This window comes from Stomoxys calcitrans, chromosome 4 (assembly GCF_963082655.1).
Source record: "Stomoxys calcitrans chromosome 4, idStoCalc2.1, whole genome shotgun sequence".
Classification (NCBI taxonomy): domain Eukaryota; kingdom Metazoa; phylum Arthropoda; class Insecta; order Diptera; family Muscidae; genus Stomoxys; species Stomoxys calcitrans.
Window position 1 is genome coordinate 21480497 of NC_081555.1, and position 25665 is coordinate 21506161.

Genomic DNA, 25665 nt, shown 5'->3' on the forward strand with positions numbered 1-25665 from the left:
TTAAATTCATATAATATATTAAATTCAAATTACTGCTAAGCAGCTGATCATTATAAATTATGAGATCCATAAAAAAAAACTAACAAATTATTTGTTATATACATACATAATCAATCGAAGTATTTACACATTTGTTCAGAAATAGAGAAAAAAAAAATACAAAAATATTCAAATTATTCAAAAATTTTCGAAAATAGAAAAATTTACCAAAAAAATTGTTAATCAAATCTCTAAGAATTACAATAAACGTACGTGTAGAACGGATTATGATGTTTCGCCACCAGACGACTCAAGAAGCGCAACGCACTCATCAACACCACGAATAACTTCGCTTCCATCATGTAACGATAACTTGACCCTCAAATTGTCACCGTGCAAGATTCTGTATTTAACAGCCAGTTGTTTTCGAAGTAGTTGCTTGCAAATCATGTTGAAGTGGCTTGCTGCAGGAGAATAGTGATCGTTTAAATATACCCGGCGTTCAACATCATTGCCAGCACCATTAAAAAAGTCACACACCCTCAACGACCGTGTTTTCCAGTATTCGCTCATAATAGCATCTCGAATCATTACATTATTTAATTTAAGCAGAATAAACTTTCGGTTACTTATGTAGCAAACATGGTTTATGTCTTGCTTAGTAATGTCAACCTTGAAGAAAGCACCTAATGAGACAACAGTGCCAACTAAATCAGTAATTCCACCGGGTAGGCCACCAATGATTATGTCCCCACGATTAAGACGTCGATGTAACATGTTATTTTCCATTTCCAACTTGGAAATCCTAAGAGATGTTGAAGTTTCCACAGATATTATTTTTTTATTACATTCAACAATGTCTGCTCTAATGCCACTCATACATGTAGACATCTCTGTTTTTATATCATCCAAAGCATCTTTAATCGCCATTTGGTCACTATTATTCTTTGTGATGAAATCATCCAGCTTTCTTTCTAAACTGCATATGTCAGTAAAAAAACCATTTGTGCCAATATTATTTTCACACGAGTTACATATAAAGGCGCTTGATTTCACAGACCTCAGCGCAAGTAAATCTTTCTCCGATAGTTTGACGCAGTTGGCATGGAACCAGCGGGAGCACAGTCTGCACATCACACTCCCAGATTTATTTATTGGCTCCTCGCAGCAACCACATTTTAGAGATTTGTTTCCCGGCATAGCTCAAAAATAATAAAGCAGCAAACACAACAGCAACAACAACAGCACGCAAAGAGGAATACAAAAATATCAAAATATCCAGTTAGGAATTTAGCAATAGCAATGCAATAACAACGGCAACGATGGTTATGCAACTCAACACCAGCTTGGGAGAATATGATTCTCTGTAGATTCGGCCAATTTACAGGAAAACTTGATAAAATTCCAAAAGCCTGCAGTTTGTTTAATGTAAAGCGCGAAAAAATACTTCAACTGAAGAACAGTATAATAGAGAATTTTAAAAAGAATGATCAGCTGTCAAACGCACACTTCTACTCAGGCATAGGGTTGCCAATTTTCATCAGATTTAGATTTAGTTAAATCCAGATCATAAAAATTTCATATGTATTTTTATTACCTCCCTGTAGGGGGAGATAAAAATTCTTGCAGGGCTTCACTTAAATTTTTGCAAATCGACATCTACTGCAAATGCAAACTTGGATTAGGGGCAAACTTCTCATACATCAATGAGTGCTGTCCGATTCAATTTTAAGCTCAATATAAAGGAACTTCCTTTTTATAGCCGAGTCCGAACGGCGTGCCGCAATGCCACACCGCTTTGGGGAGAAGTTTTTACATGACTACCAGACCAAATGGTTCAGTATCTCACAAATGTCGCCAACATTACGACGGAAAACCCACCGCTGATAATTTGTTTCTGATGTTCCCGCCAGGATTCGAACCCAAGCTTTCAGCGTGGTAGGAGGGCATGCTTACCTCTGCCCTACGTTGGCCTCAAGACATATCCATTTACAGCTAGTGACAGTTGCTCAACAACAAAATGTTGAGTACACTATCTGCCAAAATCAGTGATTAGTGCAACTTTGATTTTGTGTATATTACTAGTTCACACCATTTTTCGTTGTTTGTATGTGTTATGGTTCTTAACTATAATACACACACAACCAAAACTGGTTGACAGATGGTGCACTTTGCTAGAAAAAATTGTACTCAGCTGTTTACGGTAAATTACCTGGTAATAATGTCATGGTTGGCCTACTACTACCTCTAATATCCATGTCAAGTAGGGTCTGAACGGTCTCTAACCTGATATATCAACTATATGAACAGATCTACCGATTTAACTTTTGAGCCTCTAGAGGGCGCAATTATCCGATTTTGCTGAAGTTTTGAACGTGGTGTATAGTGGTGCAAAATTTATTAGATTCGGCTCGGCCGAACTTAACGCGCTTTTACTTTTCATTGTATATGATGGATTGGATACTCCTCTCCTTTCACAAATAAGCTGATGCTTAAGCCTCATCAGCATGGCACCTTCTCAGCATGTCGCCTTAGCAGCATGACGCCTTACAAGCTAATCTCTTTGAATTAAAATGGTGCAGCTGGCAAATCACCGGCTCCTGCTGCTTGTTTGTTCTTTATTCCGGTTACTGATGTGTTGGCCTCGGCAGGAATTGGTTCAGGAGTTTCTTTGTCGCCATTATAATCGGTTACCACTATCTTAATGTAGAGGATCTGCTTGTACCAAAGCTATTAATCCGATTTTGTTTTATCTTTGAAATCTTTTTTTAATCTTTGAAATTCATTCCGGTTCTTGAGTATTTAGATTTGCTCACACTCTCGCCTTTCCATTTCGTTCTTCCTACGGATTAGGATTTTCTTCTCTCTGCTTATCATCTACTAATATCCATTAGATATGGGGTTGCTGCTGACGATATGGTTTCCTTTTATGCTGCGTTCTTATCATAAGTAGCACTACCCAAGTATGAAAATTCTCTCCAACATTCACATCAATTACGACTCTTAAATAATTCGATCCCCCGATTTGACTTCTTGAGCCATGTTAAAATATAGTTTTTTTTAATTTAAAGAAAACTATTTTTTTTTTGACTGTTTGCGCCCTTTTAAAATTCGAATTATATGATATAGAAAATTATTTTTAATAAATTAACAAAAAAACCTATGAATGCTATCAATTTGATGATTCCGAGGTAATTAAAAAATTGATCTTAAACGGTTTACTCTACTTCTTGATATGGCTTCATAACCTTTTGCGCTTATTGAAAAACCAGTCTGCGTAGATTTCCATTTCGTTGCCATAAGGGACAAGAAATAGCTTGGTTTCTAATTTATAAGTTACGTTTTTTTATTGTTGAAATTAAAGAACTTTTTTATTAATCAACAAAAAGAACTAAGAACGCTATCAATTTGGAGATGCCGGGGTTTGAACCCGGGACTTCTCACATGCGAAGCGAGCGCTCTACCACTGAGCTACATCCCCTTGTCTACATTGTTTGCAAAGAGTGTGTTTTGTGGCCAACAAAGATTGCCACACAGAAAGCATTCATTTCAAGTTTTGGCAACTATGTTCTGTACGAGTTCTTAGCGGTTGGCTATTAAAGGTTTGTGGCTAAGCTAATGCAGTTTAGTTATAAAGTGGCAATGCAACGACCTAACGTCATTCGATTGCCGTAATCGGCGATGACAAAACGATAAGTAATTTCCCAAATCGATGTTCGGCAAAAACTATATTACAAAGCCGACGACACCTCTTGCCGTTAGTAAAAAATTGGAACTGCTTTTCCGTTTTAAGCTGAGTATTCTGTTCAGCTTTTCAGACGGAATGCTGTCAAACTCCATACAAAAAAAAAACGTCGACGAAAAGCTGGAGGAAAATAGGTGAACAAGTAGTACTCTGTTTCTAGTGAGGAAAATGGCAAAAGAAATTTTAGTGGCAACGCTTGACATCACTGTTGGCATCATTTTTGTTTTATTGGTTTCAATAGTTCGTTTTTTCTTTTTATTATTGTATTCATTGTTTTCATCTTTTTTGCTATCACACAAGCATGTTATCTTTGTATGACGTAATCTAAAAATCTGAGCAAAAGCTGATTTTTGTATGGCTACACATTGTTTAAGTTGTGAGAAAGCTTTAAATCACAAAGTTGTAAAAACAATTTAATTTGGCGTTGCTTCCAATCAACTGACAACAAAATCAGCTGATTTCTTTGTGTTTCTGTCAGAAGGAATCATAAGCTATACAATTCTTATACAGTCATAGAAAAAAGTTTGTTGAAAATAGCAAACATTGTCTGCTGAATATTAGTAGTTCAATTTTGAACCCTTCCAAAATTAAAATTTTTGATACGAAAACTTTTTTTGAGTTGAGTATGCAGTATTGAAGTTCAGTTGAAGCAATAATTCAAAGCTTTTTATGAAAAAAAATCGTAAAAATCGATTTATTTTGGGTCTACAATTTTGAAAGTAATTTTTAAGGTCGAAAACGATGTAACTCTATCATTTTTTCGAATTCAGAAGCATTTTAAGCATTCCGCAGTTTGAAATTTGAAGAGGAATCGTAAAATAAACAAAATTCCTTAAAATTTGACATTTGATTTTTTTTTGCATTTTTTTAGCAAGGGGTTAGCCTTTCAAAATTTTCAGTTTTTGATGCGAAAACATTTTTTGAGTTGAGTATGCAGTATTGAAGTTTATAGCGAGAAAATGATATTCGCCGCAACTCCTGCGTTTTTTTCTTAGAAAAACAAGCTTAAAATCGCATAATTGATATACAAAATGCAAAGAAAAACAATCTATGTGAGGTCGAAATTGCTGTAACTTCTGTAGATTTTCAAACACCGAAATTGTAAATACACTATTGGATTCGTGAAGTAAAGTTTTTTCTGTAGTGGTGTTGGTTGAAGCAATAATTCAAAGTTTTTTTTATGAAAAAATCGTAAAAATCGATTTATTTTGGGCCTACAATTTTTAAAGTAATTTTTAAGGTCGAAAACGATGTAACTCTTTCATTTTTTCGAATTCAGAAGCATTTTAAGCATTCCGCAGTTTCAAATTTGAAGAGGAATCGTAAAATAAAAAAAATTCCTTAAAATTTTACATTTGATTTTTTTTTCCATTTTTTTAGCAAGGGGTTAGTTAGCCTTTCAAAATTTTCAGTTTTTGATGCGAAAACATTTTTTGAGTTGAGTATGCAGTATTGAAGTTTATAGCGAGAAAATGATATTCGCCGCAATTCCTGCGTTTTTTCTTAGAAAAACAAGCTTAAAATCGCATAATTGATATACAAAATTGCAAAGAAAAACAATCTATGTGAGGTCGAAATTGCTGTAACTTCTGTAGATTTTCGAACACCGAAATTGTAAATACACCGTTGGATTCGTGAAGTAAAGTTCTTTCTGTAGTGGTGTTGGTTGAAGCAATAATTCAAAGTTTTTTATGAAAAAAATCGTAAAAATCGATTTATTTTGGGCCTACAATTTTTAAAGTAATTTTTAAGGTCGAAAACGATGTAACTCTTTCATTTCTTCGAATTCAGAAACATTTTAAGCATTCCGCAGTTTCAAATTTGAAGAGGAATCGTAAAATAAACAAAATTCCTTAAAATTTTACATTTGATTTTTTTTTGCATTTTTTTCGCAAGGGGTTAGCCTTTCGAAATTTTCAGTTTTTGATGCGAAAACATTTTTTGAGTTGAGTATGCAGTATTGAAGTTTATAGCGAGAAAATGATATTCGCCGCAATTCCTGCGTTTTTTCCTTGAAAAACAAGCTTAAAATCGCAAAATTGATATACAAAATTGCAAAGAAAACAATCTATGTGAGGTCGAAATTGCTGTAACTTCTGTAGATTTTCAAACACCGAAATTGTAAATACACCATTGGATTCGTGAAGTAAAGTTAATAGCGAGAAATGATATTCGCCGCAATTCCTGCGTTTTTTCTTAGAAAAACAAGCTTAAAATCGCATAATTGATATACAAAAATTCAAAGAAAAACAATCTATGTGAGGTCGAAATTGGTGTAACTTCTTTAGATTTTCGAACACCGAAATTGTAAATACACCGTTGGATTCGTGAAGTAAAGTTCTTTCTGTAGTGGTGTTGGTTGAAGCAATAATTCAAAGTTTTTTATGAAAAAATCGTAAAAATTGATTTATTTTGGGCCTACAATTTTTAAAGTAATTTTTAAGGTCGAAAACGATGTAACTCTTTAATTTTTTCGAATTCAGAAAGTTTTTAAGCATTCCGCAGTTTGAAATTTGAAGAGGAATCGTAAAATAAACAAAATTCCCTAAAATTTTACATTTGATTTTTTTTTTGCATTTTTTTAGCAAGGGTTAGCCTTTCAAAATTTTCAGTTTTTGATGCGAAAACATTTTTTGAGTTGAGTATGCAGTATTGAAGTTTACAACGAGAAAATGATATTCGCCGCAATTCCTGCGTTTTTTCTTTGAAAAACAAGCTTAAAATCGCATAATTGATATACCAAAATGCAAAGAAAAACAATCTATGTGAGGTCGAAATTGCTGTAACTTCTGTAGATTTTCAACCACCGAAATTGTAAATACACCATTGGATTCGTGAAGTAAAGTTCTTTCTGTAGTGGTGTTGGTTGAAGCAATAATTCAAAGCTTTTTATGAAAAAAATCGTAAAAATTGATTTATTTTGGGCGTACAATTTTTAAAGTAATTTGTAAGGTCGAAAACGATGTAACTCTTTCATTTTTTCGAATTCAGAAAATTTTAAAGCATTCCGCAGTTTGAAATTTGAAGAGGAATCGTAAAATAAACAAAATTCCTTAAAATTTTACATTTGATTTTTTTTTGCATTTTTTTCGCAAGGGGTTAGCCTTTCGAAATTTTCAGTTTTTGATGCGAAAACATTTTTTGAGTTGAGTATGCAGTATTGAAGTTTATAGCGAGAAAATGATATTCGCCGCAATTCCTGCGTTTTTTCCTTGAAAAACAAGCTTAAAATCGCAAAATTGATATACAAAATTGCAAAGAAAAACAATCTATGTGAGGTCGAAATTGCTGTAACTTCTGTAGATTTTCAAACACCGAAATTGTAAATACACCATTGGATTCGTGAAGTAAAGTTCTTTCTGTAGTGGTGTTGGTTGAAGCAATAATTCAAAGTTTTTTATGAAAAAAAATCGTAAAAATCGATTTATTTTGGGCCTACAATTTTTAAAGTAATTTTTAAGATCGAAAACGATGTAACTCTTTCATTTTTTCGAATTCAGAAAATTTTTAAGCATTCCGCAGTTTGAAATTTGAAGAGGAATCGTAAAATAAACAAAATTCCTTAAAATTTTACATTTGATTTTTTTTGCATTTTTTTAGCAAGGGGTTAGCCTTTCAAAATTTTCAGTTTTTGATGCGAAAACATTTTTTGAGTTGAGTATGCAGTATTGAAGTTTATAGCGAGAAAATGATATTCGCCGCAATTCCTGCGTTTTTTCTTTGAAAAACAAGCTTAAAATCGCATAATGATATACAAAATTGCAAAGAAAAACAATCTATGTGAGGTCGAAATTGCTGTAACTTCTGTAGATTTTCAAACATCGAAATTGTAAATACACCATTGGATTCGTGAAGTAAAGTTCTTTCTGTAGTGGTGTTGGTTGAAGCAATAATTCAAAGTTTTTTATGAAAAAAAATCGTAAAAATTGATTGATTAATTTGGGCGTACAATTTTTAAAGTAATTTGTAAGGTCGAAAACGATGTAGCTCTTTCATTTTTTCGAATTCAGAAAATTTTTAAGCATTCCGCAGTTTGAAATTTGAAGAGGAATCGTAAAATAAACAACATTCCTTAAAATTTTACATTTGATTTTTTTTTTGCATTTTTTTAGCAAGGGGTTAGCCTTTCAAAATTTTCAGTTTTTGATGCGAAAACATTTTTTGAGTTGAGTATGCAGTATTGAAGTTTATAGCGAGAAAATGATATTCGCCGCAATTCTTGCGTTTTTTCTTTGAAAAACAAGCTTAAAATCGCATAATTGATATACAAAAATGCAAAGAAAAACAATATATGTGAGGTCGAAATTGCTGTAACTTCTGTAGATTTTCAACCACCGAAATTGTAAATACACCATTGAATTCGTGAAGTAAAGTTCTTTCTGTAGTGGTGTTGGTTGAAGCAATAATTCAAAGTTTTTTATGAAAAAAATCGTAAAAATCGATTTATTTTGGGCGTACAATTTTTAAAGTAATTTTTAAGGTCGAAAACGATGTAACTCTTTCATTTTTTCGAATTCAGAAAATTTTTAAGCATTCCGCAGTTTGAAATTTGAAGAGGAATCGTAAAATAAACAACATTCCTTAAAATTTTACATTTGATTTTTTTTGCATTTTTTTAGCAAGGGGTTAGCCTTTCAAAATTTTCAGTTTTTGATTCCTGCGTTTTTTCTTAGAAAAACCAGCTTAAAATCGCATAATTGATATACAAAAATGCAAAGAAAAACAATCTATGTGAGGTCGAAATTGCTGTAACTCCTGTAGATTTTCAACCACCGAAATTGTAAATACACCATTGGATTCGTGAAGTAAAGTTCTTTCTGTAGTGGTGTTGGTTGAAGCAATAATTCAAAGTTTTTTATGAAAAAAATCGTAAAAATTGATTTATTTTGGGCGTACAATTTTTAAAGTAATTTGTAAGGTCGAAAACGATGTAACTCTTTCATTTTTTCGAATTCAGAAGCATTTTAAGCATTCCGCAGTTTGAAATTTGAAGAGGAATCGTAAAATAAACAAAATTCCTTAAAATTTTACATTTGATTTTTTTTTGCATTTCTTTTAGCAAGGGGTTAGCATTTCAAAACTTTCAGTTTTTGATGCGAAAACATTTTTTGAGTTGAGTATGCAGTATTGAAGTTTACAACGAGAAAATGATATTCGCCGCAATTCCTGCGTTTTTTCTTTGAAAAACAAGCTTAAAATCGCATAATTGATATACAAAAAGGCAAAGAAAAACAATCTATGTGAGGTCGAAATTGCTGTAACTTCTGTAGATTTTCAACCACCGAAATTGTATATACACCATTGGATTCGTGAAGTAAAGTTCTTTCTGTAGTGGTGTTGGTTGAAGCAATAATTCAAAGCTTTCTATGAAAAAAATCGTAAAAATCGATTTATTTTGGGCCTACAATTTTTAAAGTAATTTTTAAGGTCGAAAACGATGTAACTCTTTCATTTTTTCGAATTCAGAAAATTTTTAAGCATTCCGCAGTTTCAAATTTGAAGAGGAATCGTAAAATAAACAACATTCCTTAAAATTTTACATTTAATTTTTTTGCATTTTTTTTAGCAAGGGGTTAGCCTTTCGAAATTTTCAGTTTTTGATGCGAAAACATTTTTTGAGTTGAGTATGCAGTATTGAAGTTTATAGCGAGAAAATGATATTCGCCGCAATTCGTGCGTTTTTTCTTTGAAAAACAAGCTTAAAATCGCATAATTGATATACAAAATTGCAAAGAAAAACAATCTATGTGAGGTCGAAATTGCTGTAACTTCTGTAGATTTTCAAACACCGAAATTGTAAATATACCGTTGGATTCGTGAAGTAAAGTTCTGTCTGTAGTGGTGTTGGTTGAAGCAATAATTCAAAGTTTTTTATGAAAAAAATCGTAAAAATCGATTTATTTTGGGCCTACAATTTTTAAAGTAATTTTTAAGGTCGAAAACGATGTAACTCTTTCATTTTTTCGAATTCAGAAGCATTTTAAGCATTCCGCAGTTTCAAGTTTGAAGAGGAATCGTAAAATAAACAAAATTCCTTAAAATTTAATATTTGATTTTTTTTTGCATTTTTTTAGCAATGGGTTAGCCTTTTAAAATTTTCAGTTTTTGATGCGAAAACATTTTTTGAGTTGAGTATGCAGTATTGAAGCTTATAGCAAGAAAATGATATTCGCCACAATTCCTGCGTTTTTTCTTTGAAAAACAAGCTTAAAATCGCATAATTGATATACAAAAATTCAAAGAAAAACAATCTATGTGAGGTCGAAATTGCTGTAACTTCTTTAGATTTTCAAACACCGAAATTGTAAATACACCATTGGATTCGTGAAGTAAAGTTCTTTCTGTAGTGGTGTTGGTTGAAGCAATAATTCAAAGTTTTTTATGAAAAAAAATCGTAAAAATCGTTTTTGAGTTGAGTATGCAGTATTGAAGTTTATAGCGAGAAAATGATATTCGCCGCAATTCCTGCGTTTTTTCTATGAAAAACAAGCTTAAAATCGCATAATTGATATACAAAAATGCAAAGAAAAACAATCTATGTGAGGTCGAAATTGCTGTAACTTCTGTAGATTTTCAACCACCGAAATTGTATATACACCATTGGATTCGTGAAGTAAAGTTCTTTCTGTAGTGGTGTTGGTTGAAGCAATAATTCAAAGTTTTTTATGAAAAAAATCGTAAAAATCGATTTATTTTGGGCCTACAATTTTTAAAGTAATTTTTAAGGTCGAAAACGATGTAACTCTTTCATTTTTTCGAATTCAGAAAATTTTTAAGCATTCCGCAGTTTGAAATTTGAAGAGGAATCGTAAAATAAACAAAATTCCTTAAAATTTTACATTTGATTTTTTTTTGCATTTTTGTAGCAAGGGGTTAGCCTTTCAAAATTTTCAGTTTTTGATGCGAAAACATTTTTTGACTTGAGTATGCAGTATTGAAGCTTATAGCGAGAAAATGATATTCGCCGCAATTCCTGCGTTTTTTCTTTAAAAAACAAGCTTAAAATCGCATAACTGATATACAAAAATTCAAAGAAAAACAATCTATGTGAGGTCGAAATTGCTGTAACTTCTTTAGATTTTCAAACACCGAAATTGTAAATACATATTGGATTCGTGAAGTAAAGTTCTTTCTGTAGTGGTGTTGGTTGAAGCAATAATTTAAAGTTTTTTTATGAAAAAAATCGTAAAAATCGATTTATTTTGGGCCTACAATTTTTAAAGTAATTTTTAAGGTCGAAAACGATGTAACTCTTTCATTTTTTCGAATTCAGAAACATTTTAAGCATTCCGCAGTTTAAAATTTGAAGAGGAATCGTTAAATAAACAAAATTCCTTAAAATTTTATATTTGATTTTTTTTGCATTTTTTTAGCAAGGGGTTAGCCTTTCGAAATTTTCAGTTTTTGATGCGAAAATATTTTTTGAGTTGAGTATGCAGTATTGAAGTTTATAGCGAGAAAATGATATTCGCCGCAACTCGTGCGTTTTTTTTAAATAACACGCTCAAAATCGAATAATTGATATACGAAAAATTAAAAATTTTATTTAAGTTCGAATTTGCTGTATCTTCCTTGGATTTTCCTCCGAAAATTCTGAGAACACCTGAGGAACAGTTGGCAACCCTTGTTGCAAAACTTTTATACGTAAAATAAATCGACTACCTTTGCTTTCTATAGTTTTTTTCCCCATTTTCCCAGTAAATAAGAAGACGATAAGTTTTTGCTTTATTTTTTTGTAAATATTTTATTTTATTTTGTTTAATGACAAAATGTTTTGTTTGCCCATTATTGGCATTCTCTTTTCTTTCTAACGGTTATTACAATGCTTATTGCTGTTGTTGTTGTTGCTTTGTTGACAATGATTTGTTGTTGTTCTATTTTCTTTTGAAGGGATTGGTTTTCTTGGTGGTTAGTTGTAAGTTGAGTTACACATGCTACACATACTGCATTGTTATATGAAATCGAAATTACGAATAACGGCCTTTTATTTAAGACTAAAATGCTTAAACCTTAGTATGAAATAAGTTTTTAATGTTGTTTGTTTTATGTTTGATTTTTTTTAATGTATAGTATATGCGATTTTTATGTACTATGTTTATAATTTTTAGATAATTGAAGCATTTAGTTGGTTTTTTGTCATTGACAAAATTTTAGTTTTTCTTTTTTTGTATATGGGATACTTGGAAAAAGTTTTCGATTTAAAAATGGAGGGTTCTTTTTATAAAAGTTAATATGTGGTGTCTATAATAAGAAGCGAAAACAAATTAAGTCAAAGAAAACGCGAGGGATAATGTTTTTGTTAAGAAAAGGTAATACAAAAATGAGAATTCTGAAGCTTTTGAAAAAACAAGTAAGGAAAAATCTAAAATATTTTCCTTGATCTACAGTGATTATTTTAATGAGTCTTATGTTATAATATCCTTCATTCTGAAAGCAATACATACAATCCATTGAAGACGACTGCAAGTTTATTCATAGTTTGCAAACTCTCCACATTAATTTTAAGTTTTCATAGGGTAATAAAGGGTGGTTCTTTTAAGATCTATAGGAAAGTTAATAAAGCATAAAATTAAAAAAAAACATGAAATCTTTATTTGAATCGATAGTACGGTCCATATAATTTAATGTTTGAAGATGATTTTATGCAAATGTTGATCGTAACTGCTCCTCAAATGGTCCATCCGCTTAGTCCAATTTTGGCTTAGTCTTTCAAACATTTCGACCGGTATCTCAAGAATAAATGCTTCAGTGTTGTCTTCCAATGCGTCAATTGAAGCGGGCTTGTCTGTATAGACATGAGCTTCAACATAGCCCTACAAAAAATAGTCTATAGGCGTTAAACCGCACGTTCTAGGCGACCAATTGACCGGTCCCGAACATGAAATAAAATGTTCACCGAACTCGCCTCTTAATAAGTCCATCGCTACGCGTGCTGTGTGGCACCGTCTTGTTGAAACCACATGCCATGCAAGTTAAGCTCTTGCATTTCGGGAAAAAAAAGTTGGATATCATCTTACGATAGCGCTCACTATTCACAGTTATGTTACGATTCGCATCATCTTTAAAGCAGTATGGTCCAATGATGCCACCAGCCCATAAACCGATCCAAACTGTGACTTTTTCTGAATGTATTGGTAGCTCTTGCAATGCTTCTGGCTGATCTTCACTTCAAAATCGAAAAATTCTGCTTATTTATGTACCCATTGAGCGAAGAAACTGTTGACCATAAAATGGAAGAGCCGTGCCATGAAATTTCTTAACAGAGCACGCATTTTGGCAAAAAAAATCCAATAATTTGTAAGAGTTGTTCGTTTGTAAACTAAAGACGAATCCAACGTGAGCTGTTTAAACCAGTGTTGACAAAAAAATACTAACTAAAAATCACCCTTTATTTCTTTCCTTGAAATGTTTTCATTTTTAAGTTTTTTGTCTGTTAGGGCGAAGATTTCGATAAATTTCAATAACATCTATTTAAACAAAAACATTACCCCAAAATTTTTTCTATAGACAATTTTCAGTAAATAGTTTTAAAGACAACATTTTAACCCATTTCATTCATTCATAATTTGGAATATTTATATCGACGTAGCAATTTTTTAAAGAACATTTTTAAAGAAAATGTTTAAAAAATTTTGTAAATTTTTTTAATAAATCGGGAGCGAGAGCCTTTTCCTTTGTCTGGCTTTCGAAACCACCAATACAACTTCCAAAAGATGCACAGAATCATCTGCACCATGGAAGTAGTGTAATTGTTGCAGAAAAAGGTCTGTCATTACATGAAAACACAATGCATTGGGAAAAGTATAGCTAACAGGCAGGGTTGTCGTGCGTGGCTAATTTGTATCATAGAGGCTTTTTCGCAATAAACACGATTCAAATACAACATAACAATGTACGATCCTTGCAGCCATCACACCTAATATGGTTGAAAAGTCTTCTAACCAAAGACAAAACGCGTCCCATAGTGGTTGTTGTGTGTTGTGACCTCTGACTTTCCTTTCCATTTGCAAAAGGAGAGTCTCCGATTGTTGAGCTCGTCTCGAAAGAGAAACAAACAAAAATTGTAAAAATGTTTTCAATTAAAAAATTAATTGAATCAATTATGTTTTTAATTGAATCCAGGCTTTTTTCAATTTCAGATGGAAATTTAGGAAGTTCTCAATTAAAAAGGTAATTGATTCAATCATAAATGCGTGAATGTGCAATATGTTTTAAGAGAAAAAAATGTTAATTGACAAAAGATGTTCATGAGGCCTCTCCATTCTATGTCAGGATTCACTTAACAAGGTAACATATTTTTTAAGAGAAACATTTTTTACTGACATTTGTTAACATTCACGATAGGCAGATATGCAGAGTAATGATGTAGTAGTAGTAGTAATACTTCTTTATTGAGAAAATTTTTGTTTTCATTCATTATACAATTTATACAAAGATTCAAAAAAAAAATCAATTTTAGAAGTAGTTGGAATTTGCGATAATGTAATAATTACGTCTATCGCGTTATATATAAAACAAATTTAAGTTAATCGAATTCATTCATTAAAAAGTTTCTATATTTATAAGTGGTTTCCATATAGTTTGCCAACCTATCCCAGTCTTCTTCTTCTTCGCCATCAAGTACTCTAATCACCTCTTCCTCATTTAATATTGGTCTTTGAAATGATAACATTCTGAATTCTTGAAGTACAGGACATTTTCCCAGAAAGTGTTGTATTGTTTCGATCTCACGCAAATTGCATAGTTTACACTCTCTACTCGATGTATCGGAATCAAATTTATTATACCCCAAAGGAATCATTCCACTGCGTGTTTTGAATATCCATACGATCTTATTGTAAGAATTTTTATCGTTCAGATAAAGCTGAGCTCGGTTTGGATTCAAATATTTATAAATTCGCAGACTCTGACAGTTCTGTTGTCTCCATAGTCTCTCCTCATGTAGTCGCATTTTTATGCTGCTGAGTAAATTTTTGCAAAATGCCCTCCAGTTAGCTAAACATGAAGTGGATTGGTCCCATTGTATGTTAAAGTTTTGCGACAGGGTAGCTATTTCTTTTGCCCAAAATGTATTTTTCTCCAATATAATATTAGATAATTGTTTCGGGAGCCTGCATGGTTCATGGTGATACAGTGTTTTCTCTATATACTTCAAATGTAATCCCAGAGTATAAATCTGGGTATCTTCTACATCTGTTTCCAGCATCAACACGTAGTTTGGAGTAAAACTTGGTACTCTCAAAATCCGTTTCAAAAGATATCTCTGCAGTGTATTAACTTCTTCAAAATAAGAGTATCCCCAAACTTGAGCAGCATACGTTTGAATGGATCTGCAAACAGCTAAAAATACCTTCCATTTGTTATTCATATTTATATCATTTCTTTCCATAAATTGTTTCCATATAGAATTTATTGCGTTTTTTGCTTCATTATTTCTGTTTTGCACATGTTTATGAAATTTCATTTTGGGTGTAAATACTACTCCTAAATATTTAAATTCGTTGCAGATTTTTATCTCCCTGCCTTTGTATGTCCATTTCTCGTACTTGCTTAGCTTTCCTCCATTTCTGAAAACCATTATTTCCGATTTGCTTATATTCACTTCTAAGCTCCATCTTTTGCAGTATAATTCTAATTTATCTATCATATTCTGTAGGATTTTAATATCATCAGCTAGCAGCACAATATCATCTGCATATAGAAGTAATCTTATATTGATAGATTCCACACATAATCCGCCTTCAATATAATCATGCAAATCATTTATGTAGAGTGTGAATAATAATGGTGATAAAAGGCAACCCTGTTTAACACCCTTCGTTGTTTCAAAATATTCGGATATTTCTTTTCCGTTCCACACAGCTGATTGGGTATTGTTGTACATTTGTTCTACCAATCTAACGAATTTATATGATATACCCATTTGAAAAAGCTTATAAATAAGGGCTTGTCTCGATATATTATCAAATGCTGCCTTGAAATCTACAAAGAAAGCATATACTTTTTTCTTTTCGCTCAATTTTAGGTTAACGATAGATGCTAGATTGTATATATTATCGGTTGTTGCATAATTTTTGCGGAAACCAGATTGAAATTCGGTTAGGATTTTGTTCTGTTCAACCCAGTTGTATAGCTTTTCGTTCATTAATCCCATAAAAATCTTAGCTGCACAGTTCATGAACGAAATGCCTCTATAATTTGATGCTTCATTCAGATCTCCTTTTTTGTGTATTGGGAAAATAATGGTCTTCGAAAATATAGGATCGATTTTTCCATTCGTATACAATCTATTGTATGTATTTAGAAGCAGGTTATGAAATTGATCAGTGGCATTCATGAAGAATTCATAAGGGATTCTATCTTCCCCTGGAGCTTTATTAGTTTTTACACTTGCCAAAATTTTCTTCAGTTCGATCATAGTAAACGGTCCATCTAAATCAGAATCTTCTTTATAAAAAGGGGCATAATAGATAAGGGTGATTTCTTCAGAGTTATTTAATAAACCTTCGTAATAGGATCTAAATACTTCGGGGGTTATGTTAGAGGATACAAGATTGTGTTGGTTGCGCATTTCTCTAGCCGTTTTCCACCATTCCTTGGAGTTCCTTATACAATTGAGGTTATTAGCCATGTTGTTGTAGTACACCTCTTTACTGCTATTACATATGGCTCTATAATGCTTCTGAGCTGATATATACCGGCGTTTGTCTTCTAAAGTACCCGTTTTTCTGTAGATTTTCAGCAGCTTGAAGGTATTAATTCTTGCTAAATTGCAATTATTATTATGCCATTTATGCTTTGAATTAAAAGATGGTTTACGGCTGTTTTGTTTTGGATAAGATTCCTTAATAATTTCACAGATTTCGTTAAGGCTGATTTCATTTATAGCTGCGATTTTGTTAAGATTTGCGCTCATCATTTGTTGATAATTACTCTTATATTTATCCTTCCATATTAACTTTGGTAGGAGCGCCATCTTTTCTTCTATTCTGTTGTCAGTTCCAACATTAATTTGCAACAGTATGGGAAAATGATCCGACCATATCTTATCTTCAACTTTAAATTCATAGGTATATCGTAGTAGTTCCTTAGACACAGCACATATATCATTAACTGAATCTCCAACTGTTGTAACATATGTTAAATTCCCTTCCTCATCACCTTTTGTTATGCCATTTAAAATATACAAGTTGTAGTCGTCACAAAGTTGTAGAAATTGGATCCCCTTTTGATTGACGGTTTTATCTTTTGATTTTCTTAAATCGTATCCGGAGAAAAAGCTTTCTCTGTATATTTCACCCATGTGTTGACTAATTTCCCCAATTCTAACATTAAAATCTCCGATTAAAATAGGATTTTGCATTTCTTCCTCTTGAAAATATTGTTTTAGATTTCGTAAATCATTATCCCAAGTGGCAGGTCTTAAATATTGCGGTATTATAGAGCATGTATATTCTTTGGTGCGCAGTTTTATAAATAATTTTTTGTTCGAATCGATTATTTCCGGTTTAACGCCTATTTCAGGCAACTGTTTGCTTACTCCAATCAATTTCCCACCAATAGCTCTACCGAATCTATGAATGCGTACTGCCGGCTCAAAAAAAAGATCAAATCCGCTAAAGTATGGTATTGCTCTCTTCTCCTTATCAGATTCTAAATGTGTTTCTATTAATATTATTATTTGAAATTGTTTAACATATTGAAAGAAGGCTGGGAACAGATATTTGTTTTCAAGACCATTTATATTGTAGGATAAAATGGAGAGGTTATGTGGCTTCGGTTCATTGATGGCATTTATTGGTTTTTTGGGTAGAGTTCTTCAAAAAATTGATCATAATTCAAGCAGATGTTCTTTTTAACATCCCCATATAGCTTTTCAAATTCTTGCTCACCATCATCATTACCAGAGACAAGTTTATTTTTAGAATTCCATTTAAACCATTGATCTTTTATTTTCATTTTATCTTCTCTTACAACAATTTTATGCTGCTTACTGAGAGATAAGATTTTTTTCTTTAAAATGAGGAAGATTCTTTTATGTAATTGCTTTGTTGGAATCATATCTCGTTCAATAGTTATATTTGACCCCGCCAGTTTTTTGGTATTTCGGAATACTTCCTGTATTGCTTGTTCGTTTTCAAGCTCAATTATTATTGCCATTTTCCCATTGCGATCAAACACCTTATTTACATATTTAATAGTGGTTGATATATTTAACTTGTCTCTGAATAGATTTTTCGCCTCTTCCATCGGGTTCTTGGAGCTTGTTATTCCTTTAATAAATAGTTTATTAGGCTTTATTTGGTTCTGCAGCCAATTAATATCTTTTTTAAATTGATTATTTTCTTGCTGCACTTTATTTAATTCATCTTTTAGTTCTTGATTTTCCCTTTTCAACGCACTTACATCAGCACCGATACCAACTATTTCGACTTTTAAATCTTCAATGTCCGATTTTGTGGGGAGTGTTTTAAGTTTTTCATCCAAGTTTGAGTTAATAGTTTCTTTTATTATTTTTATTAGATCATTTGGATCCATGTTTGACGTTATACTGGTATTTTCAGGTGATTTTATCTCAGTGTATCTTCTTTTGGGTGTTTGGATGTTGCTTTGCATATTTCCTAACCCTGCAAATTTTCATATATGGCAATGCCGTTTATCGATAGCAGTAATAATTGCATTTATCGGAATTTTGTCATCACCAAACTTGGTTGGACAAGGCCAGCTGATATTATATTTTGTTGTGTCGGTGTTTGTTTACTCGTTGTTTATTTATATTGAGTGATAATATTTTGTATCAAAAGTGATTTATTAAATGTTTATTGTTTGCTCACCGGAACCTTGGAAAGCGGCAAATTAATATGGATGAGATACGTGGTCTGCTGCAGTTGTGTTTAGGCTCCAAATCCTTGCGAAATCTTGGCTTGCTAAGGCGTTTTCTGGCTCATTAATGGGAGCTTCCTTTTACACGTCCGTCCACTTTGCCAATGTATCATTTCCTTCTAGTAATGATGTTCATGGGGTCTCTCCACTCTATGTCAGGATTCACTTAACAAGGTAACATCAAGCGTTAGCTGCAATACAAAAATTTTTATGAAATTTAATTTTTGTATTTAGAAAAAATTCATTAAAATTCTAACCTTTAAATTGCTTTTAAATTTAATTAAAATTTAATCTTCAGAAATTTAATGACCTTTTTATAAAAAAACAAAAACATTTTCCATAAAAATATAGAATCTTTAGAGTCAATTTTTTGTAAAAACTTTATCTACAGAATTTTTTTAATTCTGTTATTGTTTCTATTTTTATTTTTTATATTAGAAATCTATTTTGATATCTTATGTGTTTATTGTATTACCTTATAAAAAACATTTCCCTTTAATTTAATAAAAAAAAAATCAAAAAATTTTCCATAAATTGTTTTTTATTGGTTTTCACGAAGGAAAATAACGTAATATGCACTAAGCTGCTTACTATATTTAAGAGTTTTGCTTTTATAAACATCCACTATATATATGCATTATTTAATATGTATAAATTATACTATAATTATAGGTTTATACAAAAAAATCATTTTTTGTTGTTGTTTTATTTCATTTGTTATTGCAATTGCTGTTGGTAGTTGCTTAGCCTTGCAGTACTTCGCAATTTTAGCTTAGAAACTTAAAGATCAATAATTACAATAAAACAATAAAATGAAATATATATCACAGGGTTGTATTTACGTTTCAATTAAAAAAAAAAAACAAAAACAAAGAATATGTGTGTATTTGTGTGAAAAACATGCAGGCAAATATTTGAAATTTTTTTTTAACTCTCTTTGTGTAAAACTTTTTCTCAAGGAAAAATGTTTAGAAATTTAAAAAAAATATATATGTAAACATATATTGCTGCTGCAAAAAAGCTCAAAACTTGAATGTACCACAAAAAATATACATAATTAAAGTGACTTTTCATATAAAAGAATTAGCTTATATATGGACTTTATATATATTTTGTTCTAAATATGTATATCTATATATAATTGTATATAATATGTTGTTTTTTGTTTATATATGTATATACATATAGTATTTCTTATGTTTTTCCATATTTTCCAATGTCTTGTTAAAACGTTTATGCTGATGAGGGGCTTAGGAGCGTGTGTGGAAAAGGCCTAGGACGTCTTTATAATTGTTTATGTTTTGTAAAAGCTGTCTGCCTTCCTATGGCTTTTGTGTTTTGAAATTCTATATATAAACTGTGTAAGATTTCTGGTCTATAGAAGAGTTATATTTCCGTTTTTCTACGGGTTTTAGTAAAAATTTCGAAAATGCTCGTAATTTTTTCTTTTTTGTATATTTATATTTTATCTAATATGTGGTATGTCTCAAATTTTAGCCTCTTTTTCCATGGGTTTTATCAAAACAGCAAGTTTTTTTATTTATTTTTTTTTTTTATTTTTTCATATTTCTCTTTCTAATATTGCACCAAGTCCCAGCTATACTTGTCAAAAATTATCTATTTTGTTTTTCTTATATTTTATTTGGTTAAACTTTGCCTAAAGGTTTTTACTTTCGTTCTTTGGTATGCTCTAAATTTTAAGACATTTATGTTTTGTGTTTTTTTAAATAATTTATTTTAAAAGAATAAAGGAATACTTTTTTTTGGGATTTTTTTTAATGCATAAAATTGCTTTTGATAATTTTCCCTATTGGTAGCAAACGTTTTTATTATTATCCACAAATTTCTAAGTTTTCAAAATAAGTTTGGCACACTTTTATTAATTTTTATATCAAAAACTAGCTAAAAGAACCTTTTTAAAGATTAAGGTTTAGACAAAACACATAAAACTCTTAAGAACAACAAAATATTCAAAGGACATGCCTACACATTCTAAACAAAGCCCAAAATTTAGAAATTTCAAAGTTTTTAAAGAATTTGAAATTAAAATTGAATTAGGAAATTCCAATAAAAAATAACTAACAATTTTATATACCATTCACAATAGATAACTGAAAATGATGTCATATGTTAAACTGCTAAGCGAAACTTTGCTGTATACTTTGCTGGCCTCCTGGACATTCAACTGCAACAAAGGTTATAATAATCGAAAGATATATTTATGGAGATGTGCACTATATTTATGAGAAAAATTATAACAAAATTCCTTCAAAATTATTAACAAAGTAATAATTTATAAACAAACTTTGTCACAGACGCTGTGCATGAAAACACGACCTGAGTTTGTGTTAGTGAACCTATAACCAAATCATTGTAGTCGCAACAACAAATCATATGATGTGGGCACATTGCCAAGAGAGAAATCCGTTATGTCTCAGACTGACAACACAGCACTGAGATAAAGCCAAAGATGAAGAGAGCGTAAGAGTAGGAGAGATAAGTAAACCCTAGTAGAGGCCATATGTAAACTCGAGAATACTTTAAAGAGTTACAATTTCATTAAACAGAAAATCAGCAGATTAAGCATGCCCCATTTGGATGAGTTAGAATGAAAGTAGGTTTAAAGCTCTCATGCATGGTGGGTGCAAAGTTTTTGATATATTACAGTGAGCTAAGTGAAGTGTTTAGACTTTCATTATTGTATTGCATTGCTGGAGGTAAGTAATGGTTTGTTTTTGTGAGAGAGAGGGGGTCGTGTGCCATATGGAAATGACAATTAATGGTGAAAATTATTTCGCTGAAGAATCAATTCATCAGTATTTGTGTTTATTTCAAGCTGATTTTTTTACAAAGTGAGAATACAAGGTATGTACATATGTAATTTTTAAGTTCGTAAACGCTGTAACACATTAATTTTTTTCGAATTTAGAAAATTTTAAAGCATTCCGCAGTTTAAGATTGGAGGATGAGTCGTAAAATAACAAAACCCCTTAAAATGTAAGATTTTAATTTTTTTTTAATTTTTTTAGCAAGGGGTTAGCCTTTCCAAAAATTTAAAATTTTTGATGCGAAATATTTTTTTGAGATGAATAAGCAGCATTGTGGTTGATGACGAAAAAGGAGCATTAGCGCAATTCCGGTGTTGATTTCTCAAAAAACAAGCTCAAAATCGTATAAATGATATCAAAAAATGCAAAAAACATATCAATGTGAGGTCGAAATTGCTGTTACTTCCTTAGATTTGTGAACTCCGAAATTTTGAAAGCATAATTGCATGCGAGAAGTAAAACTCTTTCTGTATTGGTGCTGGTTGAAGCAAAATTTCCAAGTTTTCTATGAAAAAAATTGTAAAAATCGAATTATTTTAGGCCTAAAACTTTCAAGGTCAGTTTTAAGAATGAAAACGCTATAACTTCTTAATTTTTTCGAGTTTAGAAAATGTTGAAGCTTTCCCCGGTTCAAAATTCGAAAACAAATCCTAAAATAAACAAGATTCCTAAAAATTTTAAATTTTATTTTTTTGAATTTTTTTAGCAAAGCCTATCCAAATTTTCAATTTTTGATGTGAACGAATTTTTTGAGTTGAGTATGCAGCGTTAAAGTTTATGGTGAAAAATGAGGTTAAGCGCAACTGCAGTCTTGATTCTTCAAAAAACAAGCTCATAATCGCATAATTGATATCCAAAATATGCAAAAAAAAGTGAGGTCGAAATTGCTAATTATTTATAGAAAGTCAGATTTTCTCTTAAGCTTTGTTTACTTAGATAAATTCATTTGCCAGTGTTAGGGAGGCTTTATTCAAAAATGTAATCACATATCATGGAGCTTAACATATATTGAAAAAGTATTTAAAACAATATCTTTTGTTCAATTTAATTTTTGTAGATTAATTAATTTACTTGTATTACAGCAAGTTCATTTCAAAAATCTTTGCACACGTAAACCATCTCAAAACTTTAAGAAAGATTATCTAAAACAATATCATTTGCTCAATTCAGTTTTTCAAGTTCAATTCGTTTACCTGTATTATATTCAACCGTTTTTACAAAAAATCGGTTGCACACAAAATCAAGAAATTTAAAAAATCTAGAAAGAAGGTATTTAGTAAGATATGCTACATCAATTCGTTAATTCTTGTTATAGAAAGTCGTTTCAGAAAATTAAAGCACAAATTAATCATTTTAGAAAGATAGTGTTTTACAAGATGTTCTCGTAAGCTTTTTATTACTACTTCAATTCATTAGGTATTGTTATTTTAAGCTGTATTGGAAAAATGTTTGCACACATGGACTACTTTAATAAATTAGGAAGGAGCATCTGCAACATAATATTCTGTTTTTATAAATTTTTCCACATCAATTCATTTACTAATTTTATAGTTGATTCTTTTTGAAAATTCTCGTAAGCTTTGTATTCCTACATCAACTCATTGGCTAATGTTAAGCTAAGCTATATTGAGAAAACGTTTGCACACATAGACTACTTTAATAATTCTGGAAGGGGCATCTACAATACAATATCCTGTCTTTATAAACTTTTCAACATCAATTCATTTACTCACTTAATAGTTGGTTCTTTCTGAAAATTCCTGCATTCATGAAGTAGTGTAGTATATCTTGAGTGGCTGTATTTTGTGGTATATTTCCTATTTGTTGGCTTTTTTAGATCAATTCTTTTGCTTGTATTAGGTGACTTAATTCACTTAATTCATTCTTAGCGCTGTGTTCATAGATCAATTTATATGTTGAAATTAGAGAGAAATAGCTTACAACATGCTTGCACATATAATTAATATGGAATAATTTAGAAAGAGGATCTGTAGCAAAAAATTTTGTCTAAAACAGTTTTTCCAAATCAATTCATTTGCCCACGTTAACAAAAAGTGTTCAAAAAAACTGCTGCACACATAAACATGTGTAACATTTATAGAAAGGCTGTTGTCAGCTAGATATTGGTTTCCAAAAATTAAACGCCACATCAATTCATTTGCCTATGCTAAAGCAGATTTACCCCATAATTGCTATTAAAAATTATAAACATTTTCAGCATTGATTACTGTATACATTGTAAGTATTTAGCATATTTTGTTATGTTTGCATAGTGTTTCACAAAGGTTTTAAGAATCATTATCGGCAAAAAAAAAATAATTTAAACTAAAACTTTGTTCTCATTTAATTTTCTACACTTTAGATGGGTTAATAATTATTAGAAATTTTTTGATAGTGGAATTTCTTTTATGAGATCATTCTATTATTTCCTTTAACACATTTCACCCTAAACATTTTAACTCTTTGGTGGTAATATAGAATACTTGTAGTAACTAAATTCGTTGAAATCATATTTTTTATGTTAAGTTATTTCCCTTAAAAGTTTCAAAAATTAATAGAACAAGTGAAATTAAATTTTTTAAATTTCAATCAACTTGGATATAAGAAATCTCATTTGTTTAGAGAGAAATTAGCTCTTTTCAGAGTCATTAAAGCTTATTCATTTTATTTTTTCATAATATTTGTTTTACAAAAAATATTTCAATAAATTTCCAAATTTAAATTAGTTTCCTTTGGCTTAGAATTTTTACTTTTTTTTTTTAAAGAGGTATAAAGTTAAACTTTTAACCTTAACATTCGATTATTACAGTTTTCAAAGTTATGATAGTATTACAGTTTTCAAAGTTATAATAAATAACACAAAACAAATTGTTTTATATGGTTTGGTTTTTTTCCGAAAACTTTGTGGAAATTTTTAAATAAAAAATTTCCAAAAATATTCTTAAAAAAAAAATTCATAAATTTTTAGAACAAGAACTAAAGCAAAACCTTTTTTGCAATCCCCTTGTTTCCCTTTTCAGCAAAATCAATTCATTTGATTTTTAGATTTACAAGAATGGGATGAGGGAGTTAGTTAGAAGTTTTAACACACTTATGGAAGTTTATGAAAAAATTCACCCAAAAACTAAGTTATGGAATATTTCAATAATATAAAAAGGTGATAATAATAATAGTAATAAATATCTAATTACAAGATCCTAAGCATATGGTACATACATACTTCTAACGCCTTCATTGCTAAGCTTATAATAATTAACTAGGAAAAACTTCGCCAAGTTTTTCTTGTTTTCTAATAAAAAAAAATTAAAAATAGAAAAGAAACAAAAAATTAGAAGAAAAAAAAAGAAAAACAATAAATCTAATTACAAAATATAAATTCAGTCACTATCATCGGGATTTGTGGAATCAAACGATGAGCTACGGTCATGGATTAACATCGATAAGGTTTCTAAACTGCGGCGAACCTGCAAAGATAGAGAAAAAAGAAGAAGAGAAAAGTTAGTCATTTTTGCATTAAGAACAAAAATAAATTATAACAAAAATTAGTCATGTTCCCAAGGTCTGGGAAAGCCTTTGATGGCCCCATGCGTATTCGGTATCTAATCTTTTGTTCTAGTATTTCTAATTTCTTGTTATTTTATTTTATCAAATTTTTCAATTATGATTCATTGAAAATTCGCAGACATGACATTGATAATTTTGTTCTTTAACTATGCTTGTTCACACCACCCACCAATTTATCATGGGCCCGCCATATATCATAGATCATTTGGACTATTAGGATTTTCTTCAATTATGTCTAATGAATATAAATTACGTTTTGTTAAATGATATACGATAAAACTTTGTGTGTAATTTTACGATAAAAATTTTTTTAAGACTTGAGTAAATTAAAATATGATTTTACTTCTTCCCGCAAAGATTTGTTTTCAAACATCTAAATACCTTAAGCCATTGAAACCAATTAAACAAAAATGATGCCGATAATGGTTTCAAACTAAAATTTCTTTTTGCCATTTTCCTAACTATAAACAGAGTACTACTTTTTCACCTATTTTCCTCCAGCGTTTCGCCGACGTATTTTTTGAATTGAGTTTGACAGCATTCCGTCTGAAAAGCTGAACAGAATACTCAGCTTAAGGGTCTACATGCTCGTTGTGGGGGATTTTTGGGATAGGGGGCTTTCAGACACTTTATTATAATAATGTTATCAGATTAATATATTACTCC

The 25665-nt window shown here is 30.8% G+C and overlaps 1 protein-coding gene and 1 non-coding gene across 7 annotated transcripts in view; both read right to left on the reverse strand.

The window, feature by feature from the left end:
* Positions 1–3388: 3388 nt before the first annotated feature.
* On the reverse strand, positions 3389–3460 carry Trnaa-cgc (transfer RNA alanine (anticodon CGC)). The gene has a single exon. It is a non-coding gene; the product is annotated as a tRNA-Ala (tRNA).
* Positions 3461–19130: 15670 nt separating this feature from the next.
* LOC106085140 (uncharacterized) overlaps positions 19131–25665 on the reverse strand; it is a 194788-nt gene continuing 188253 nt past the window's right edge. For 5 of the 6 annotated variants that reach the window (XM_059368331.1, XM_059368330.1, XM_013249203.2 and 2 more), the window contains one exon: positions 19131–24899. In XM_059368331.1, the coding sequence (XP_059224314.1) occupies positions 24813–24899 (87 nt within the window). In that variant the 3' untranslated portion in view covers positions 19131–24812. The remainder of the gene's footprint in view (positions 24900–25665) is intronic. The other variant, XM_059368329.1, reaches the window with a different exon arrangement.